The following is a 17894-nucleotide window of genomic DNA, read 5'->3' as shown; positions in this document are numbered from 1 at the left end:
CACACAAAACTCCCCTCTTCCCCAGAGGCTTGCGGACCCTGCAGTGAGGGCTCCCTGGCCAGCTGCCTGAACAACGACCAGGGGCAGTCCGAGGAGCCTCTTGGAAAAGGAACACCTGCCTGTCCAGGTGAGACAGGACCACTGGAAAGATGGTGACCTCCTTTTAGTGACTCCCAGAGACCAAGGCCACCAGAAGAAAACCCATCCTACGGCCTATAACCACCCTGCCCTGCTGCACCCTGGGCTGGGAGGGACGAGAGCGCAGGTGCCTCTGGGGCCGGCTGGGGCCAAGCTGGGAGGGAGAGGCAGGAGCAACAGAGTCCTGGTGTGGAAATCTCAGGATCCAGAGAAAAGGAAAGACGGTAACAGGGGCTAGTGGGGTGATTCAGAAGACCCACGCCACAACCTCCGCCTCAGCACTGTCGGGGAAGAGGCTCTGCACCGGGCTGCTGCCCGCCCAGGAGGAACCGAGGCAGTGACCACGGCGCGGAGGTGAGCTGTCGGCCGCACCTGCGGACCTGCTGTGGTGGGGAGACCACAGAAAAGGAACAAGAATAAGCCAGCAGCTCTCCCAGCAGACGCTTCCCCTCCAGGGCCATGACCTGAGACTCTCTCCTCCCCTGGGGCCTGGGAAGGAAGCCCGTGAGTCTGTCCCTCCGCCAGCCGACTGTGGTGATGCAGCCAGGCGTGCCCATGGCCGGGCTGGCTCACCGCCCTCTCGTCTGTCCTGGCAGGGCCCCCGCGCAGTGCACGCAGGGAATGGAGGCTGCGGACCGCCGTGGACTTCAGGACATCACACTCCTGGACTTTCTCCCGTGGTCTCTCACTGCCAGCGAGACAGCAGCCGCACAAGGGGACCAGGATGGAGGAGCTGCATCTCTCTGCCCTCTGGGTCTGCCCAACCCAACGAAGCTGCCGGCCACCCTGCAGAAGGCCAAGGACCGGTGCAGGCCAGGGTCACCGTGGCCAGGTGTGGCCCGAGTGCAGGATGTGGAGGGACAGAGACGGGTCCCTGCGCTCAGGGAGTTTATGGCCTGGCTGCCTTGGGGTGCAGCGCGTGCTCCGTGCTGGACGGAAATGCAGACGCGGGGGACGGCGAAGAGTGGCTCGGGGGGGGGACTCTGGAAGAAAGGCTCTTCACACGAGTCTCAGGGTCAGCTCGGGGTGGCCTGCAGAAGAGGTGCCTGTGCCAGCGACTGTGGCAGATAAGGAGAGTCCCTCCCAGGGTGCCCTTCTCTCAGGCTTCGGAACGTCTCAGCTCCTGCCCCGCCCCTCCTTCCCAGTGGAAAATCCGTCCTAACCCACCATCTCCCTCTTTACCTCCCCCCTCACGTCCTGGACAAATGCACCGCGTGGGCCGTCACCACTTCCTTACTCCCTGCTCTGTCCTCAACCCGCATGACCGGCCCTTGGCCAGCAAGGGCTTCCTTCTCTCCGTGGCCAAACCAAACTACTCCCAGGCCTGAAACGGGCCGCGCTCCGCCAGACCTCCAGGACACGGCCCCTGCTGCCCCTCCGTCTGGAATGTCCTCCTGCACTTCTCCACCTGACAATGTGACTCAGCCTTCGGGCTGACCCAGAATGTGCCGTGTCACCTGCGGCACTCCCCAGCCACTGCACCGTGCCCCTCCCTGAGGGCAGCCCGTCCCGGCGGCCGCGCTCCTCTGCACCGGACACCCAGCCCCCCGCCCCGCTCTGTGCTGCCCGCCGCAGCCCTCCCGAGAGTCTGCCAGGTGCCAGAGCTGTGCCAGGTCTCCCGCCCTGCAGTCTAGTGACTGAGCTGCGTCACAGGGCCTGGCCTTGCTGCTACACGATGCCGGCATCTGCTCGGGGGCCAGACTCAGAAATCACCTGTTGATACATCAGTCTCCACCCCTCAGACTGAATTCTCTGAGGAAAGCTGGGCAAAGCCATGAGCCAGAAGGGCTGGCGGGGGCCCAGGGAAGGGCTGCCTCCGGCTCGGTGGCGGCCCCCTGCCCCGTCACGCCACCACCTGCCATGCACAGTGGCCTCTGACCCAGGGCTCAGGGCACAACTCGCATGCTTTGGGGCCCACTCCTGTGGCTCCCCTCGCGCGCCACGCCCCAAGTCTAACTCGTGTGGTGGGAGCAGTCGAGCCTCCCCCCCCTGGAACCACAGCTACCTCCCGAGAGCAGGGACACACAGCCTTGTCTGTTCGGGTCTGGGGCCCACTGTTGCACAGCAGACATGTCTGCACCACACTTTAAGGGAATCGTGTCTGACCACTTGACCGTGGCAGAGGAAGCCCTGCCTGTCCTGGGCTCTGCCTCCCCCCCTGCACGCACTCCACCTCCTGCTCACCCTGCAGCCCAGTCTTGGCTGCCACCTCCCCTGACACCGCACCCCACTGTCGGGGCAGGGGTGGGGGCCCTTTCTGCGTGCCCTCCCCAGCACGGCTCTCGCTTCTGCCTGGTTTAGCTGCCTGTGTCTGCATCTAGATGTGCGCTCCGGAGGGACGAGGGGCTCAGTCTGCCTTGTGGGGCTGTGGCCCTAGCACCGAGCACACGGTTTGGATCAGCCAGTATTTCAAAAGTAAAGTATCCGTGGAAAGCGCCCGGCTCCAAAAAGAGATTTCGCCAATGAAAGCCGACAGTGTGGCACAGACCTCCAGTTTCTGCCACCTCTGCAGGCGTGCACACACAGTCCGTGACGTCCCTGGGCCCCGTGAGAGGAGAGCAAGCCCAGGGCTGAAGGCGGACAGAGGCCTCTTTGTTGTTTACTCCGCTACGCCAGCATGGCACTACCCCAAGCTGGGACGACCTGTTTACCAGGCTCTCACACCCTGTACCTCCGTTCCCCGCGTCACAGCAGGAAGTCAAAGGGCAAGACACTCAGAGGGCCCTCCCCCCCCATCTGGCCTGCAGGCCCACACGGGGTGCCGGGGCCCCCTCACCGATGATGGCCTCCTTCAAGCTGGACTCCACAGGCAGGATGTTCTTCTCCACCAGCTCCATGGGGCCAGGCCTCTGCGCGATCTTCTCGTTGAGGTCGTCGGCCAGTCTGGCTCTCTTCAGCTTCAGCTGCTTGGCCTGAAGGGAAGGCTCCGCCGAGGTCTCTGCCCGTGGGAGAGAACGGAGTGCAGGAGGGTGTGGGAATGGATCTGGCTTTGCCCTGGGCACTCCAGAGCGCCTCTCCTTTCCCCTGAGGAAGGGGCAGAGGCTACCAGAACGCAAAGCACACCCCAGGCAGCAAAGGGCGGCCCAGCTGAAAGCTCCGCAAGGACAGAAGAAGAGGCCCCCACTGTGGGCAGCGCGTGGTCACACGCGGCAGTGCAGCGGTCTCTACTCTCCCGCGAGCTCTGTGTTACGGGAGCAATTCACCTTCCTGTTTTGGGCCTCCGTGTCTTCGTCTGCAAAATGTTGGGGTTCAGACTAGGAAAGTTCTCGTCCAACCCCAAAGGTGGTTCAAAACTACAACAAAAAATGGATAGATTCACACTGCCCTCAGCAGCCAAACTCTTTCCCTCGCTAGGATGCGGGTGAAGAGTGTGCTGGAGCCAGGCAGAGTATGGCTAGGACGACCGCATTTATCCATCACAGGGGCTCAAGGAAATGCTGACTGAATGAATCAATGAATGAAAAAGAGAAGGCAAATGCATTTTAAAAACAGGTTTTGGGGGAAAGAATTTTATATCGAGAGATGAGATCCAGGGCCACCCCATGGCCACAGGAGAAAAGGGTAAGCCAGCCCAACAGAGTGTGACTGTGGTTGTCTGGGAACTCCCGCAGCCCGGCGACGGCAGCCGCAGCACTGCCGTTCCGCCGTGCCGAGGCTCCGGCTCCCCCACCGCCTACAGGAATGGGAGTGATAGGAAAGGGAAGAAGAGATGTGGGTGGCGAGGTGGTGAGCATGCAGCGACAACAAGGTTCAGAAGCATTTCCATGATGACACACCTTCCAAAATGTGCATCCTGACCAGCTCCGATCTCTCTGGCCGGGAGCGAATCTTGCGTTTCAGATAGTCCTCTGTCTGTAGGAAAAACACACCAAGAAGCTCTCAAACCCAGGGCACAAGCTTATGGCATGGACCAAAAAGGAGCTGTGGCCATTGGTCACCTCTGCAGCCCCCAGGACCTCAGCCCGGGGACTGCAGGGTTCGGAGGCCCGGGGAGGCCCCACCCACTTCCAGCTGCACCCCCCAAGGGCACTATCCATCTGTCAAAACCACTGGTCATTTTGAGGTCGAACTACTGATATATATTTTTTAAATCTACTACTTTTACTGTCATGAAAGTAATATATGTTCATCAAAGAACACAGAAAATTAAAAAGTAAAACAATCAAGTATTTTAATCATCCACTGTTAGTATTTTGGGATATTTATAATCATTCTTCCACAAAGGCAACAACTTAATTTTGTAGAGTTGTAATCATACTGAATACAATTTTTGTATCTATTTTCCAAAACTTTTTTATGACCTCATGAACAGTTTCCATTCATTCTGAACGCCTACCGAGAAGAACACTAATTTTGATACACAGTGTCATAGCTCCAGTTCCTCCAAGTCCGAGGTCCTCATTTCCTCATTTCTGAGGCGCAGGCAAACGAAACCATCTTGTCGACAGCCCCAGAGCCGCCCCCACTGCCTGGCGCTCCCGTTAGAACGTATTCATGTGGCCCCAGACCCATCGGACTCCAGAGCTGGGGCTCTTAACCCCTGCACCAGGAAATTTCAAACTGTACTTCAAGTCCATCGGTGGTTCAAGACCAGCAGGGAAGAGAGAGGATGAGGTAAAGTAGGGCAGGGCAGGGCAGAAAATACAGTATTAGACTACACTGTGTGAGGCAAAGGTCAAGGCCTTGTTCTGTCCCGCTGGCCCTCGTCGGCCGCACGGGCTCTGACCGGGCAGCCAGGGCCAGCCCGGGGTGATGCGGAGCTCTCCGGGAGGTGGTTTAAGAGGGGCTGGGCCCTGGTTGCATCACCCCGTAGGCAGAGGGCAGAAAAAGTGCTCTGGCTGCCGTAGAAGACGCTAAAACAGGTATGAGATGCCGCAGGTCTCCACAGCCCTCAGAGGATGTCATGAAGTTCTGGGCAGTGCCCAAAGCCAAGACAGAATACAGTACTGATTAAAAAAATACCCAGAGTCCACAGACCAAGGTGTGAGTCCCAGCTCTGCCACTTGCTAGCTGGACAAATTACTTAAAACTTTCTTAGCTGCAGCTATAAAATAAAGATAGGAACACCTAATTTATAAGAGCTAGTATGAGCATAAACAAGAAAATATATCTTCACATATAAAAATGCCCAAGAGCCCTGGCTGGTGTGGCTCAGTAGACTGAGCACTGGCCTGCAAACCAAAGGGTCGCTGGTTCGATTCCCAATCAGGATACACGCCTGGGTTGCGGGCCAGGTCCCCAGTAGGGGGCACATGAGAGGTAACCACACATTGATGTTTCTCTCCCTCTCTTTCTCTTTCCATTCCCCTCTGTATAAAAATAAGCAAAATATTTTTTAAATGCCCAATAAAATAGCAGTTGCTTTAATGGGCTCACAGCTACTCCCTGCCCGCTGGAGAAGCAGCCAGGAAACGGGCTGGGGCGCAGGCAATGCCACTCCTTCTCTACCGCGCTGCACTGTCCGACACTGCGGCACTAAAACAGTCCCGTTTGTTACTGCTTTGGTTCACTCTAAGGATTCATCATGACTTTCCTTAGAACATTTTAAAAAATAAATTTAAAGAGAAGGCAGTAAGAAAAGCCTTGGAGGTCAACATTTCAGGCTCTGGAAGAGCGGTGGGTCTTGGGGGACCTCAGCCTGTGGCCCTCCCTTTGGGAGATTCTCTTCCCTTGTCTTTGACGTGAAAGACAAAGTGAAGGGAGCAAGAGGGGGAAGCGTGTGTTGGCGACTTCCTGATCTCCGCCCACAGTGGACGGCAGAATATTCCCCTGGGGCTCCCGAGGGAACTGAAACCAAGCGGGGACAGGCAGCAGCCAGGTGTGGAGCCTGAACCTGGGCCCAGACTGGGCCCCAGCTTCTGCTTCCACAGCCTCAAATGGACCCTGGCTGCTCCGGGCGCACGAAGACCGGTGAGTGCCCGCCCTGAAAGGCGTGAGCAGTGCAGCCACTGACGTGGAGGGACCACGGCTGGCGTCACGCCCTGTCCTAATATCCGCAAATGGTTCAGGTGGAATCAAGAATGGGAAAATACAAGCGGTCTCCAAAGCCAGAGGAGGGAGGGTCGGTGATCACCACAAACTCTTGAACCTGCGTGGTAAAGGAGAAAACTCACTCTAATCACGTTCCATGCTCCGGAGCACCACTCTGGGAGATGGCGGGGGTGGGGATGAAATAGAAAACGCTTTCTATTTGGAACTGTGAGGCAAGGGCTGGCCCTGCAGGCAAGCTGGGGAGGAGCATAACCAGCAGTGCAAGGTGCTCTGACCATGCTCTCTCTAGAGGTTCTCGGGAGGAGGACAGTGCCTTACCCTGGCCCGCTCCAAGCTCCTTCTCTGTTCGTGAAACGCAGCTGGACTTTTCAAAGCTGTTGGGAAAAGAATCACAAGATAATCACTTTATTAGTGAAGCATCATGTCTACTGCTACAATTTACTGTGTTGAAGACATCTTAAATTCAAGTTAATTGTAGTAGTACTATTAATATCAGCTGAAATGAAGAAAAAAGCAGCACCCAAGTAAGCACGTGTCTTCATGGTTCAGCTTACCCCATTACAATGGTCTGGGCTATTCGTTCCTAATGGGAGCAGTCACTGACCTAGGCTGGGCTCTGTCAAGTGAACCCATCAAATGTAACTTTAAAAGGCATCCTGGACCCATAGGCTGGACTGGTACGGGTACCATCCTCGTTGACTGGCCCATCTCCGAGAACAGTTCCTGGGCCTCGCCTCACTCTCAGGGAGGGTCAGCGCGGCACGGCAGGTCCGCCCGACTCCAGCCTCATGAGAAGCCACCAAGGGACCAAACTGAAGGGAGCGGCTCAACAAGAAGACATGTCTACTTGGGTGCCATTCCTTCTTCGCTTCGGCTGGTATTAATAGTGCTGCTAAAATTAACCTGAATTTCATCTCTGAGGACTAAAGGGGCTTCACACGGTGGTTGCGTGTCTGACCCTGGTGCACATGCACCATCGGCAGCCGACAAGCAGGGCTCGCTGCAGCCCTGGTCAAGGACTCCGCTCTGTGCGGGGGCCACCACCACCCCGGGGCCATGGCTCTGGACTCCGCAAACAACCAACACTGAGGGTGGGAGACCAAACAGGACCCCCCACAAATGTGGCACCAGGGCGAGAATTCTGTGTCAGAAACTCAGCTACAGGGACAAACGATGGGTTGGGGCACCCTGAGGATAAGAGGGTGAAAGGCCTGACTCAATTCAAGTAAGGAACAATAGCAATAAGAGAGAAATTTACAACAGTGGTTAGTTTCACTTCTGCTGCCCCAGAATTTCAGAACAGCTGCGAAACTGTGTGAGGAGATAACTTTTGCTAGGCTACTGTCTGTGGTAGGAGTGCAGGGCAGGGAGACGCTAAAAGTAGCAAGAGCATAGATATGACCCTATCCTGCCCGGGCCTTTGTACTTCCTCCCTCCATCCCAACCCCCCCCCCCCGGGGCGGGGGACTGGGCTTCAGCAACAGCAGTCCCAGAACAAAGTCCCAAATGTCTCAGTAATACTTTTTTTTAAATTGCTTTTAATTTTAGTATTAAAAAGAAACTGTCGTAAAAGATCAGTTGAGAGCCCACCCCATCTTCTAACAGCAGGGGGAGCTCTAGATTTAACAAATGTTCTCTTAAAAAAAAAAAAAATAGCACAGGCTCCCTCCCCACCCCACTAGAGCATTCCAGGGCACTATCCAGGCCACCCCAACTGTGCTCTGGGGAGGTCCAGGGCATCTCAGTGGGTAAGCAGGCAGCCCCTGCACCTGCTTCTCCTGGGTAAGGCTGGTTCAACTCCAAAATCAGTCCCCAAAAGCCGTGATTACGTAGGAATCTGTACTAGGCATGATGGACCAGCAGGGCATGCACTCATAGCCTTACTCTCTCCTCGGAGAGCTTATTACATGGATGGGACAGTAAGTACAAAGAATCAAAAAGAAAACTCAGTGTCTGCCCCACCCAACCCCAGCTTCCTTTCTGCCTTATTTTTCTCCATAGCACTCACCACCAGCTGACATTCTTGACAGTAATACTGCAACTACCCTCATGTGTGCATTGCCAGCCTTCTACCAGTAGGAGAGGCTTCGTCAGGGCGCGGCAGGGGTTTTGTCCATTTCTTTCACTTCTGACAGCGCCCCCAGCGCCTAGGGCACCCAGCACGTAACTCATTCAGTGAGCTACGGAACACTCTGTAAGAAACAGGCACAAAGTGCGCATGTGACAGGAAAACTGGGGGGCTGTGGGAGAGTACTAACTTTCATTTGCACAGCCAGAATTAGGGCCGTCATTTGGGTTCAAAACCTCACAGAAGTCCCAGACAGAAAATCAAGGCATCTGTGTTCTTGTCCGGGGTTTTACCAATCACTACTGGTGTGCCACAGGGTGTGGCCACTTTGGGGGTCTCATTTTCTTCTTCTGTAGAGTGAGAATCTGTCCACCTCCCGGAACTCCGGCAGGAGTCAAACAGGAAAGTACTCTGAAGCAAGTGGTGCCCTGAAGGTGCTGTTGTCATCAAACACGGCGACTGGGCGGAATCATGGGTCTGATTCCCACACAGGTCAGCTAGTTTCCGTGCCACAGTCGCACACCATCTGTCTAAAAACCCAGCTGGCTTGCTGCCTACACAACCTATGACGGCTGGCCCAAGGGCTAGAGCACAAATCCAACTTGTAGAAAAACAAGCCATGAAGTCCAGAATTTGAGGGAAGGGGAGCGCATCGTTTTCATGGACAAGAAGGATGACGCAGCACTACTGGGGGTACGCGACAGGTGAACTGGCTGCAGTGTACACAACTTTGTTTGGTTCCACTGAGTTAAAGTCTTCACGTAACAGCAAGGAAGAGATTGCTATTTTTTGAGTGCCTACTTGCGTGGCAGGCGCTGTTCCAGATAATTTAACATGCCTACAGATTCTATGTGGTAGGTGATATTCCACTTTACAGATAAGGACAGACTCAGGAAGGGCAGGGAAGACTAGCTAATGGGCAAAGTCAGGATTACGACCTAACTCTGTCTCACCCTCAGGTCAGAGTTCTTTCCACTCCTCTGGGTTGGTTTCTTAACTTCTTCAAAAAGCAGAGAGAAGAAGGGCCCTGCTGGATGGGGAGGCGAGGAGGCTCCAATCACACATGCTGCTTTGGGGTAGGGCTGAATGCACGCAGTGTGGGAAGGTCAGCCCAGCCACAGGACTGAGCACAAACAGGTGTGAGGAAGGCTCAGAGGAGGGGTTCGAGTGACCGCAGGCACAGAAGGCCATGGTTCAAAACCTGGGGCCCTCTGTGCTGTGGGGCTTACAGGGCGGCCTTCAACAGTGATGCCAGGAGGTGGGCTGGGAGGGGAAGGAGAACCCCAGAGGAACTCAAGAGCTGCTCAGAGCCCGGTAAGAGGACCAAAAATGAGGACCAAGAATTCAAAATGGTAATTACCAGTCCCAAGAGACAATTCCCTGTGGTAGGAAGCAGTATTCTAATTTGGTATGTGATAAAACCAATACTGCAGGAGGCTGTGAGGTCCTTCACTGAGTGGTGAGCCCCAACCCAGGCCAGTTCTGTCCCCCCCCTTCCTTCTCTAGACAGACCGCCTCACACCTGTGCCAGTCCCTCCCCGACCTTGCAGAGCTCCTTCGCTTCGTGCTGCTCTCCCCCATTTCTTTTTCATTGTCATCCAATGGCAGTTGTCCCTCTTTTCCCCCATTACTCTCCTCTGCCCGCCCCCTCCCCATTTCTAACGATGCTCTCCTATAGCAAGGTCAGCAGTTCAATAGCTACTTTAACAGATGAAAGGGGCAACGCCCCCTCCCTCCTCCTTCAGGATCCTGTCAAGAGTCCTGTAAGGCACTTCTCAGGCCTATGCGGGGACAGACCGGAGCCGGGGCAGTCAGTGCCTGTGGTACACTGGGCTGCGGGGTCGAGAGGGCATCCCTCCGCGTGTCCAGCCAGCTCTGTTCAAGGCCGCAGCTGGAGAGGGCAGGAGGAGATGTAAGGGCGATAAAAAGGGAGCCCTGGGCTTTCCTGATGTAGGGGCAACCAGCAGCCACCTCAAGCTTCCGTGCCGAGGGAAGGAAACACAAGGCAGGCCGGCAAGGCGGAAAACAGGGTTTCCTTTAAACTTCTGCTAGTTGCGGAAACATCCCCAAGACACGTCGTTAACCCAGAAATGTGCCCGACCAGGAGGGCTGCGTTCCTCTTGGGTCGCCACCCCCCTCCTCCTTGCTGCCCTAATGGTTTTCTCAGAGTAGCCGGGACACTACTCAGAAATTCCGTTTTCCCAGAAAGAGAAGCCCTGAGAGACCACTGCAAGGCCCAGAACCGTGTATGTTGTTTATAGGAATATACGTCTTTGGCGCTGGAAGGCAGTTCCAAATCCTTTCCTCCCGCTCTCTGGGAGCCGACTCCGCTGGAACACTTGCACGGCTTTGCGTGCACAAAGGCAAGTGTGCAGCGCGTCCTGAAAGGAAAAGGACCGAGCTCCCCAGGGAAGTCAAGTGCACGGAGGTGGCTGAGAGGTGTGGCGTCCTTAATCGCAGTTTCAGTTCTAGATGTGGGCCCCGCCCCTGGCCGGCTAAAACCACCCACTAATACTTTGTTCCCTCTCTCCAGCACTTGTTTTCTTTCTCCCCTTACCCGTTTGCTCCACTAATTAAATGAGGTCACTGTGAACTAAAAAGAAAGAAATGTTTTTAACTTTCTTTTCGAAAATACACAGTCATCCCTCAGTATCTGTGGGAGACTGTTTCCAGGACGCCCCATGGACACCAAACTACCCTTACAGAAAATGGCACAGTATCTGCATGTAACCTATGCAATCCTCCTGTGTACTTAATTTTTAAAGATTTTATTTATTTTTAGGTAGAGGGGAAGGGAGGGAGAAATAGAGGGAGAGAAACATCAATATGTGGTTGCCTCTCACATGCCCCCTACTGGGGACCTGGCCTGCAACCCAGGCATGTGCCCTGACTGGGAATCGAAGCAGTGACCCTTTGGTTCGCAGGCCAGCGCTCAGTCCTCTGAACCACACCAGCCAGGGCCTCCCTTATACTTTAAATCATCTCCAGATTACTTATAATACTCAATACAATCTAAATTAGTCATCATACTGTATTGTTTAGGGAATAATGACAAGAAAAGAAGTCTGTACCTGTTCAGCACAGACGCAGCCACCATAAGCCTAACTACACAGTACACATCAGCAACCACGTGACATTATTTTCGGTAACATTTTCAGCCCCAAGTTAGTTGAATTCATGGATGCAGAACCTGGACATGAGCAGGGCAAAGTGTACTGCCGTCACTTCCGAGGGGAACTCAAAGTTGTGCTCAGTGCGTCACAGGCTCTGAGGCTTCCAGTGCAGGAGTACTGGGGTCCAGCAGTCTTGGTTTAATGTAGCACCGAGGCCCGGACCAGTGTGGCTCAGTTGTTTGGACGCTGTCCTGCACAGCGAAAGGTTGCCAGTTCGATTCCTGGTCAGGGCGAATGCCTGGGTTGCAGGTTCAGTCCCCTGATCGGGGCACATCCGAGAGGCAACAAATCGATGTTTCTCCCACTCTCTTTCTCCCTCCCTTCTCCTCTCTAAAAATAAATACATAAAATCTTTTTTAAAAATCTAGCACTGAGGAGTAGGTATGAGGACCCATGAAAACCAACCTATCATATTAATTTAGAACATTAAACAGCGTGTTCCTACCACTAGCCCAGATTTATTTAAACATGAAAGCAAGCGGAAGTCTAGGATCCACAAAGCAGTTCTGGAAATAAACCTCAGCAAGGAAGAATAGCAATTAACCATCAAAACTTATTTCCTAATCATTACCATTAAGAAATATTTATTAGGTGCCTGGGTCTGAATGTCACTTTATTCGGTGCTGACAAAATAAAAATAATGGTTCTCATCCTTGATAAGACACTATTCCAGAAGCTCTCCACCAATCCTGAGGTCAGAGGAACTCAAAGGCTGTGAACACATTACAGCTAACAGAGGCCAACAGGGCGCCACGGGCCCAGGAGCCCTTCTTTCAGGCACGCCTGCTGGACTCTGTCCCACTGCAGACGCGGCGGGCATCCACGCAGTGCACCGGCAGGGGCTGTGTGCGCGCGCGTGGGCACAGGTTTACCTAACGACCTAGGCGTGAAACTAGACACACACTCATCCATCCCTCTATCCAACAGCCAAGTGTTAAGTAACTACAGCAAGTCCTCACTTAACACCGTCGACAGGCTCTGCAACTGTAAGCGAAACAGCGTTTCATGGACTCAGTTTTGCCACAGGCTAACTGATGTAAATGAGAGTTAAGTTCCGCCCCGGCTGGTGTGGCTCAGTTGGTTACAGCGTCCCCAAGTGACCGAGGGGCTGCGGGCTTGATTCCCAGTCAGGGCGTGTGCCTGGGTCGCGAGTCTGCTCCCTGGCCTCAGTGCGCACAGACGTGACCAGTGGGTGTTTCTCTCTCACATCAACGTTTGTCTCTCTTCCTTCCTCTCTCTCTAAAAGCAACGGGGATAAAAGTAAAAAGTTCAATTCCTACAACATCTCCTCAGCATTACAACAGAATGAGGCTGAGTGAAGCAATGTCACTCGAGGCCCCGCAGTACTGCGCTAGTCACCGAGAACAGGGTCAACAGCACGGGCCCCAGCCCTCAGTGGCGGTCCTCAGAGGCAGCTCGTGGTCTGCTCAGGAAAAAAGACACATAATCACAACACGATACGGAAGCACAATTGCAGAGGCAACTTCAAGTGCTACATAGGGCAGAAGAGGCAACGTGCAGCCGACATTCAGCCAGAGGGAAGAAGTGTGTGGACTGTCCAGGCAGATTTTACAGAGAAAGTACAAATGTACAAAACAGAATCACCAAGAGACAAGGAAGAGAGTCGGGAGGTCATCCGAGGCTGAGGAAGAGCAAGAGCGTGAAGGTATGGAAGTGCACAGTTTCCAGGGACTGCGAGTAGTCTGATACGGTTGGACCTAGGAGTTCACGTGGGGACAGTGCAGCCGGAGGGGGAGGCGGGGCCCAGCCCACGAAGAGCTTTCATGTACTGCTGTGGGGACTTCTGCACCTGGGAAGATGCAGCAGGCGTACTGTGCTCCACTCCTCCCACTCATGACAACTGAAAACTCTGCACACCATATATTAAACAAACATGAGCAGTCAGACATGAAGAATGCCCAAGTGGTGAGTTTCCTGGGTTTCCTTGTGCCTCGTGCATGGAGCTGAAGAAGTCAGCGACCAGGAAATGCCAATGAAGGTGGACCGAAAAGGCCCTAAGAAAACCTGCTCTCACTAGCCGAGGGACCAGAGAAAGGGCAGCCCCGCAAGACAGAAAACTTTTAGACAATAATCATTCTATTCCAGCCAGACACCAGAGGAAGAAAAAAGGAGCCTCACCCCTACACAAAAAGGTCAAGTGGGGAGTCAGCTTTCTCCCCTTGCAAGGCTGTAATGAAGCACCCCAATACCTCTGCCTGGGCTGTGTCAAAGGAGGCCAGGCTGCATGGAGGGGCTTTGGGAGAGTGGTTTCCAACTTGATGTTTTATGTTAAAAAATAAAACAAGCAGCCCTGGCTGCTGTGCTGTGGCTCAGTGGATTAAGCACCAGCCTGTGAACCAAAAGGTCACTGGTTTGATTCCTGGTCAGAGCACGTGCCTAGGTTGTGGGCCACATCCCCAGTTGAGGACATGTAACAGGCAACTGATCACACATTGATATTTTTCTCCCTCTCGTTCTCACTCCCTTCCCTTCTCTCTGAAAATAAATACATAAAATCTGTAAGCAAACAAAACAAGCAGAAACACACCTGATAATTGGCTTATATTCATGTCACCCCATGCCTGAACTCACATGCTCTCTCCTTCCCACACCGCCTTTTAATTTTAAATTTTTCAAACTCCCAAATGCTGACAGAGCAAATAACGAACAGCCCTGTAACTCTGACCTAGATTCACCAGGCACCTTTCGGCTGTGTTTGTTTTCCCTCGCTTTCTCGTCTGCACACAGGCTGCACACTTTTTGTTGTTTATGGAATCACTTGAGAGTTAACGGCACATAACAATCACATTTCTCCCTAAAATCTTCAGTATGCGTTTCCTAAGAATAAGGACATTCTCCTACATAACTAAATCCCTTTATCACACCTAAGAAAATTATTATTAATTCAATAACATAATCTAATTTACAGCCCATATTTGAATGTCCTCAATTGCCCACAGACTGACTTCCGTAGCTGTTTGCATTCCCACCCCCCTCAATCCAAGACTGAACCAAGAGTTACACACTGCATTTGGCTGTTGTCTCTTTAGTTACAAGCTAGAAGGGTATTCCTACCTTTTCCATGGCACTGAATTAAGTATATAATCAACTGTCTTGCAGAAGGAATGACCTATATTTTGAATCTGGTTCCTCATGATAAGATTTAGGTTAAACGTTTTTGCCAAGAAAATGGCTTAGGTGATGCGTACTTAGTATCAGAAGGCACGTAGTATCATGTTGTCCAACCACTGATGGTGCTAAAGGTTTGAAAGGTGACACTAGAGCATTTTACCCTTTGTAATTAATACGTTATCTATGGGGTAACATTTTGAGGACATGTGAAAATTTTGCTCCCTAACCACCATTTACTTAATCATTTCAGAATCTACTGATGGTCTCTGCCTGAAATCTGTTATTACGGCAGGAACTGCAAAATAATGAGAATTGCATTTGTACAAGATCATTCTAGTAATGATCAGGAGGCCATTTAGAAGAACAAAATGGAATGACTGGGTGAATGTTGTGCCATTAACACTTCCAGACTGGGGATGCAGGAGGATAAGCTTAGGACAGGGTGGAAGAGACTGAGTTCAGTGTTAGGGAGGAGATGATTGTGAGACATCCTATGAAGAGATGTGCAAGTGGGGTGTGTGTTGTGTAAAGATCATTATCCTTACAATCATCATCATCATCAGGGGATAATGTGATGCAATGTGGAGACAATATAATACTTCCCGGCTAAATCTTAGGGAATCCCACAATTTAAACACCGGTGATGAAGACAGCCTAGACAGAAACCTGAGGCTCACAGAGGCAGGGAGAGGGCTAGGCAAAGCAGATGTGAGGAGTAAGATTCAAGGAAAAAAGGCGCAGGCATAAAGAGAGATGTTAATAGTGGACAAGCAGACACAGTAAGGTTTGCAAAGTTTCCAGAGGATCACTTACACGAAGGACATACAGCTAATGACCATTAGCTGAGTCCATACAGCGAAGGACTCAGAGCTATGCCCGTGGGTTGGTGGGGGCAGAAGCTAACTGCGACAGGCTGAGGAAAAAGAGGCGAGGAGGCGGAGTCCAGAGGTGTAAGTCTCCGAAAGGTTAAGATGTACTAATAGTTACTCGTGCACTCTCCCAAAAAAGTATTTATTGAGAGCCCACATGTCAGACCCCATTTTGGCACCGGGATACCCATGTTCTCGTGCAGCTTACACTCTAGTATAAAACATACGACACGGTAGTGTTGATAGTTATTATTATGTACCACAACACAGAAGTGATAATACATACTATGAAGAAATATAAAGCACGGTATGCGATGGAGAGAAATGGGTGGGAGCAATTCATGTCAGTGACCAGTTAAGACTTTCATTCTTTTTTTAAATATTTTATTTATTTATTTATTTTAGAGAGAGGGGAAAGGAAGGAAGAAGAGAGGGAGAGAAACATCAGTGTGTGGTTGCCCCCCAGGTGCCCCCAACTAGGGTCCTGGCCCGCAATCCAGGCATGTGCCTTGATTGGAAATCAAACCAGCGACCTTTTGGTTTACAGGCCTGTGCTCAGTCCACTGAGCCACACCAACCAGGGCAGTTAAGACTTCCTGATGTAACATGTGAACAGAGACCTGGAGGAAGCGAGTGAGCCCTGCAGCCACCTGGGGAAGAGCCCTCCAGGCAAGGAACACCGCTAGCGAGGGCCCTGAGTGAGACACTGCCGCAGTGACAGGGGGACACGAAGGAGGCCAGAGCGGCACACGGTGAGCAGAGAGAAGAAGAGTGGGAGGAGACGGGTGCGAGGGGTGGCAGAACCCTGCTCTCGGGCAGCACTGGAGGAAGTAAAATGTGGAAAGGAAAGAAAGCAGGATTGTGTCCATCAATACTGCCATTGACAAAAAGGCCCCTGAGGGTAACATAAAAAGACTTGCTGTAAATGGTTTCCTCGTTTTATCCCTGATGTTTGCACAGTGCGTTGGGAATTCCCTTACCTGAGCTATTATTTTCCATACTATATACTCGTAATGGAGAACTGACTTGCCTGAGATCACATCCTCATTGACTACGGAACAAAGACCAGACTCTGGCTCTTCTGATTTCACAATTCAGATCTTTTCATTTACGTGTGTCTCAGCATAAGAGAGGAAGGAGGAGGGGAAAGGTGGTGGTGGGTTGGAGAAAGGATATCTCACTAATCAAGCACCTTCTCCCCTCAAAAAATGTGACAGCAAAAAACCAAAATAAAACAAAACAAAAAACAAAAACAAAAATCTGACTTTAATCTGTTCTTCCACATTTAGCTTTCTTCCCCTGGCCACTCCTTTGGGAATGAAATGCTGCCTTGTCCTTTTCTCTATCACTGGCAATGGGAGGGACAGAAGGGGAGACTTCAGCAAAATTCAAGGGGACCTACCTTCTCCCGTTCCTTTTCCCTCCAACCCTCTTTTGAAGGGCTAATATTGCAGAAGAAGGAATCACTGAATGAGCAAACTCCTTCAACAGTTAAATGAGTCTTGCCACATCCCGAGGTCCCAGCACAGAACTTTGTCACACAGCTCCAGGAAGTTCATTCGCTCTTCCAAACTGACCACCGACATGGTGCAAGGCCACTCGAGAGGCAAGCTTTTCCCAGCTGGAGAGAGGGGTTCATACATTGTCTATGCTCAATCATTTCATATAAGACAACCTCGACTGTCTTAGTAATTCGTTATCAACTCTTGACTTACGTGGACAGGGCCATCCTCTACTTCAGAACTTTTGGGGAGAAGAAAATAATAACAGTCCACACCAGAGATTTTCAACTAATGTGCTGTAAACTTTTTTAAAACATACAATACCTGACTATTTACTTAGTCAGGGGCACTGACCTCTTTTCTCTTAGACTGTCAAATAAAAAAACAACAATAACCAACACAACAGCTGTCTGGTGTGAATGAATGAAAATTACACCCTTTTTTGTCAGATTGGCCAAAAGATGTATTTTTTGATGTGCTATAGAATTTTAGCAGTTTGTGTACCACGAGATGAAAAACGTTGAAAATCACTGGTCTGCGCCATTACTACAAATTAAAAAGGGAGAGACACCAGCAGCCCTTGGTCCCGTGTTTCTCCAAGTGTAGTTCAAAAACCATTTGCATTAGAATGTCTCTGGAGCGAAGATTCCCGGGCTTTGAGAATTTTATTTTATTTTTTAAAGGCTTTATTTGTTTGTTTGCTTGTTTGTTTTTGAGAGAGAGAGAGAAAGGGGAAGGGAGAGAGAAAGAGAGGGAGAAAAACTTCAATGTGTGGTTGCCTCTCGCACACCAACCCCCACAGCTGGGGACCTGGCCTGCAGCCATGGCATGCGCCCCGACTGGGAATCGAACCAGTGACCTTTGGTTTTGCAGGCCGGCGCTTAATACACAAAGCCACACCAGTCAAAGCAAAACTTTTAATCTTTGTTAAGCTCTTTGAGGATTCTGGTACCACCAAAAATTAAAAAGCCATCGTTTCCCTAGTCCAAAAGGCAGAGGAAAGGTGACACTGCTGAAAGAA

At 51.8% G+C, this 17894-nt stretch overlaps 1 protein-coding gene across 3 annotated transcripts in view; it reads right to left on the bottom strand.

The window, feature by feature from the left end:
- MRTFA (myocardin related transcription factor A) overlaps positions 1 to 17894 on the bottom strand; it is a 100454-nt gene that overhangs the window by 11991 nt on the left and 70569 nt on the right. For all 3 annotated transcript variants that reach the window (XM_045835157.1, XM_045835155.1, XM_045835154.1), the window contains exons 3-5: positions 6448 to 6503; positions 3915 to 3990; positions 2915 to 3076 (exon numbers count right to left, since the gene is read on the bottom strand). In XM_045835157.1, coding sequence (XP_045691113.1) covers positions 2915 to 3076; positions 3915 to 3990; positions 6448 to 6503 — 294 coding nt within the window. The remainder of the gene's footprint in view (positions 1 to 2914; positions 3077 to 3914; positions 3991 to 6447; positions 6504 to 17894) is intronic.

Source organism: Phyllostomus hastatus, unplaced genomic scaffold, assembly GCF_019186645.2.
Source record: "Phyllostomus hastatus isolate PE091 unplaced genomic scaffold, TTU_PhHast_1.1 phas_contig_198, whole genome shotgun sequence".
NCBI lineage: Eukaryota > Metazoa > Chordata > Mammalia > Chiroptera > Phyllostomidae > Phyllostomus > Phyllostomus hastatus.
Note: the sequence above shows the minus strand (reverse complement) of the source record. Positions and strands in the feature narration are given on the sequence as shown.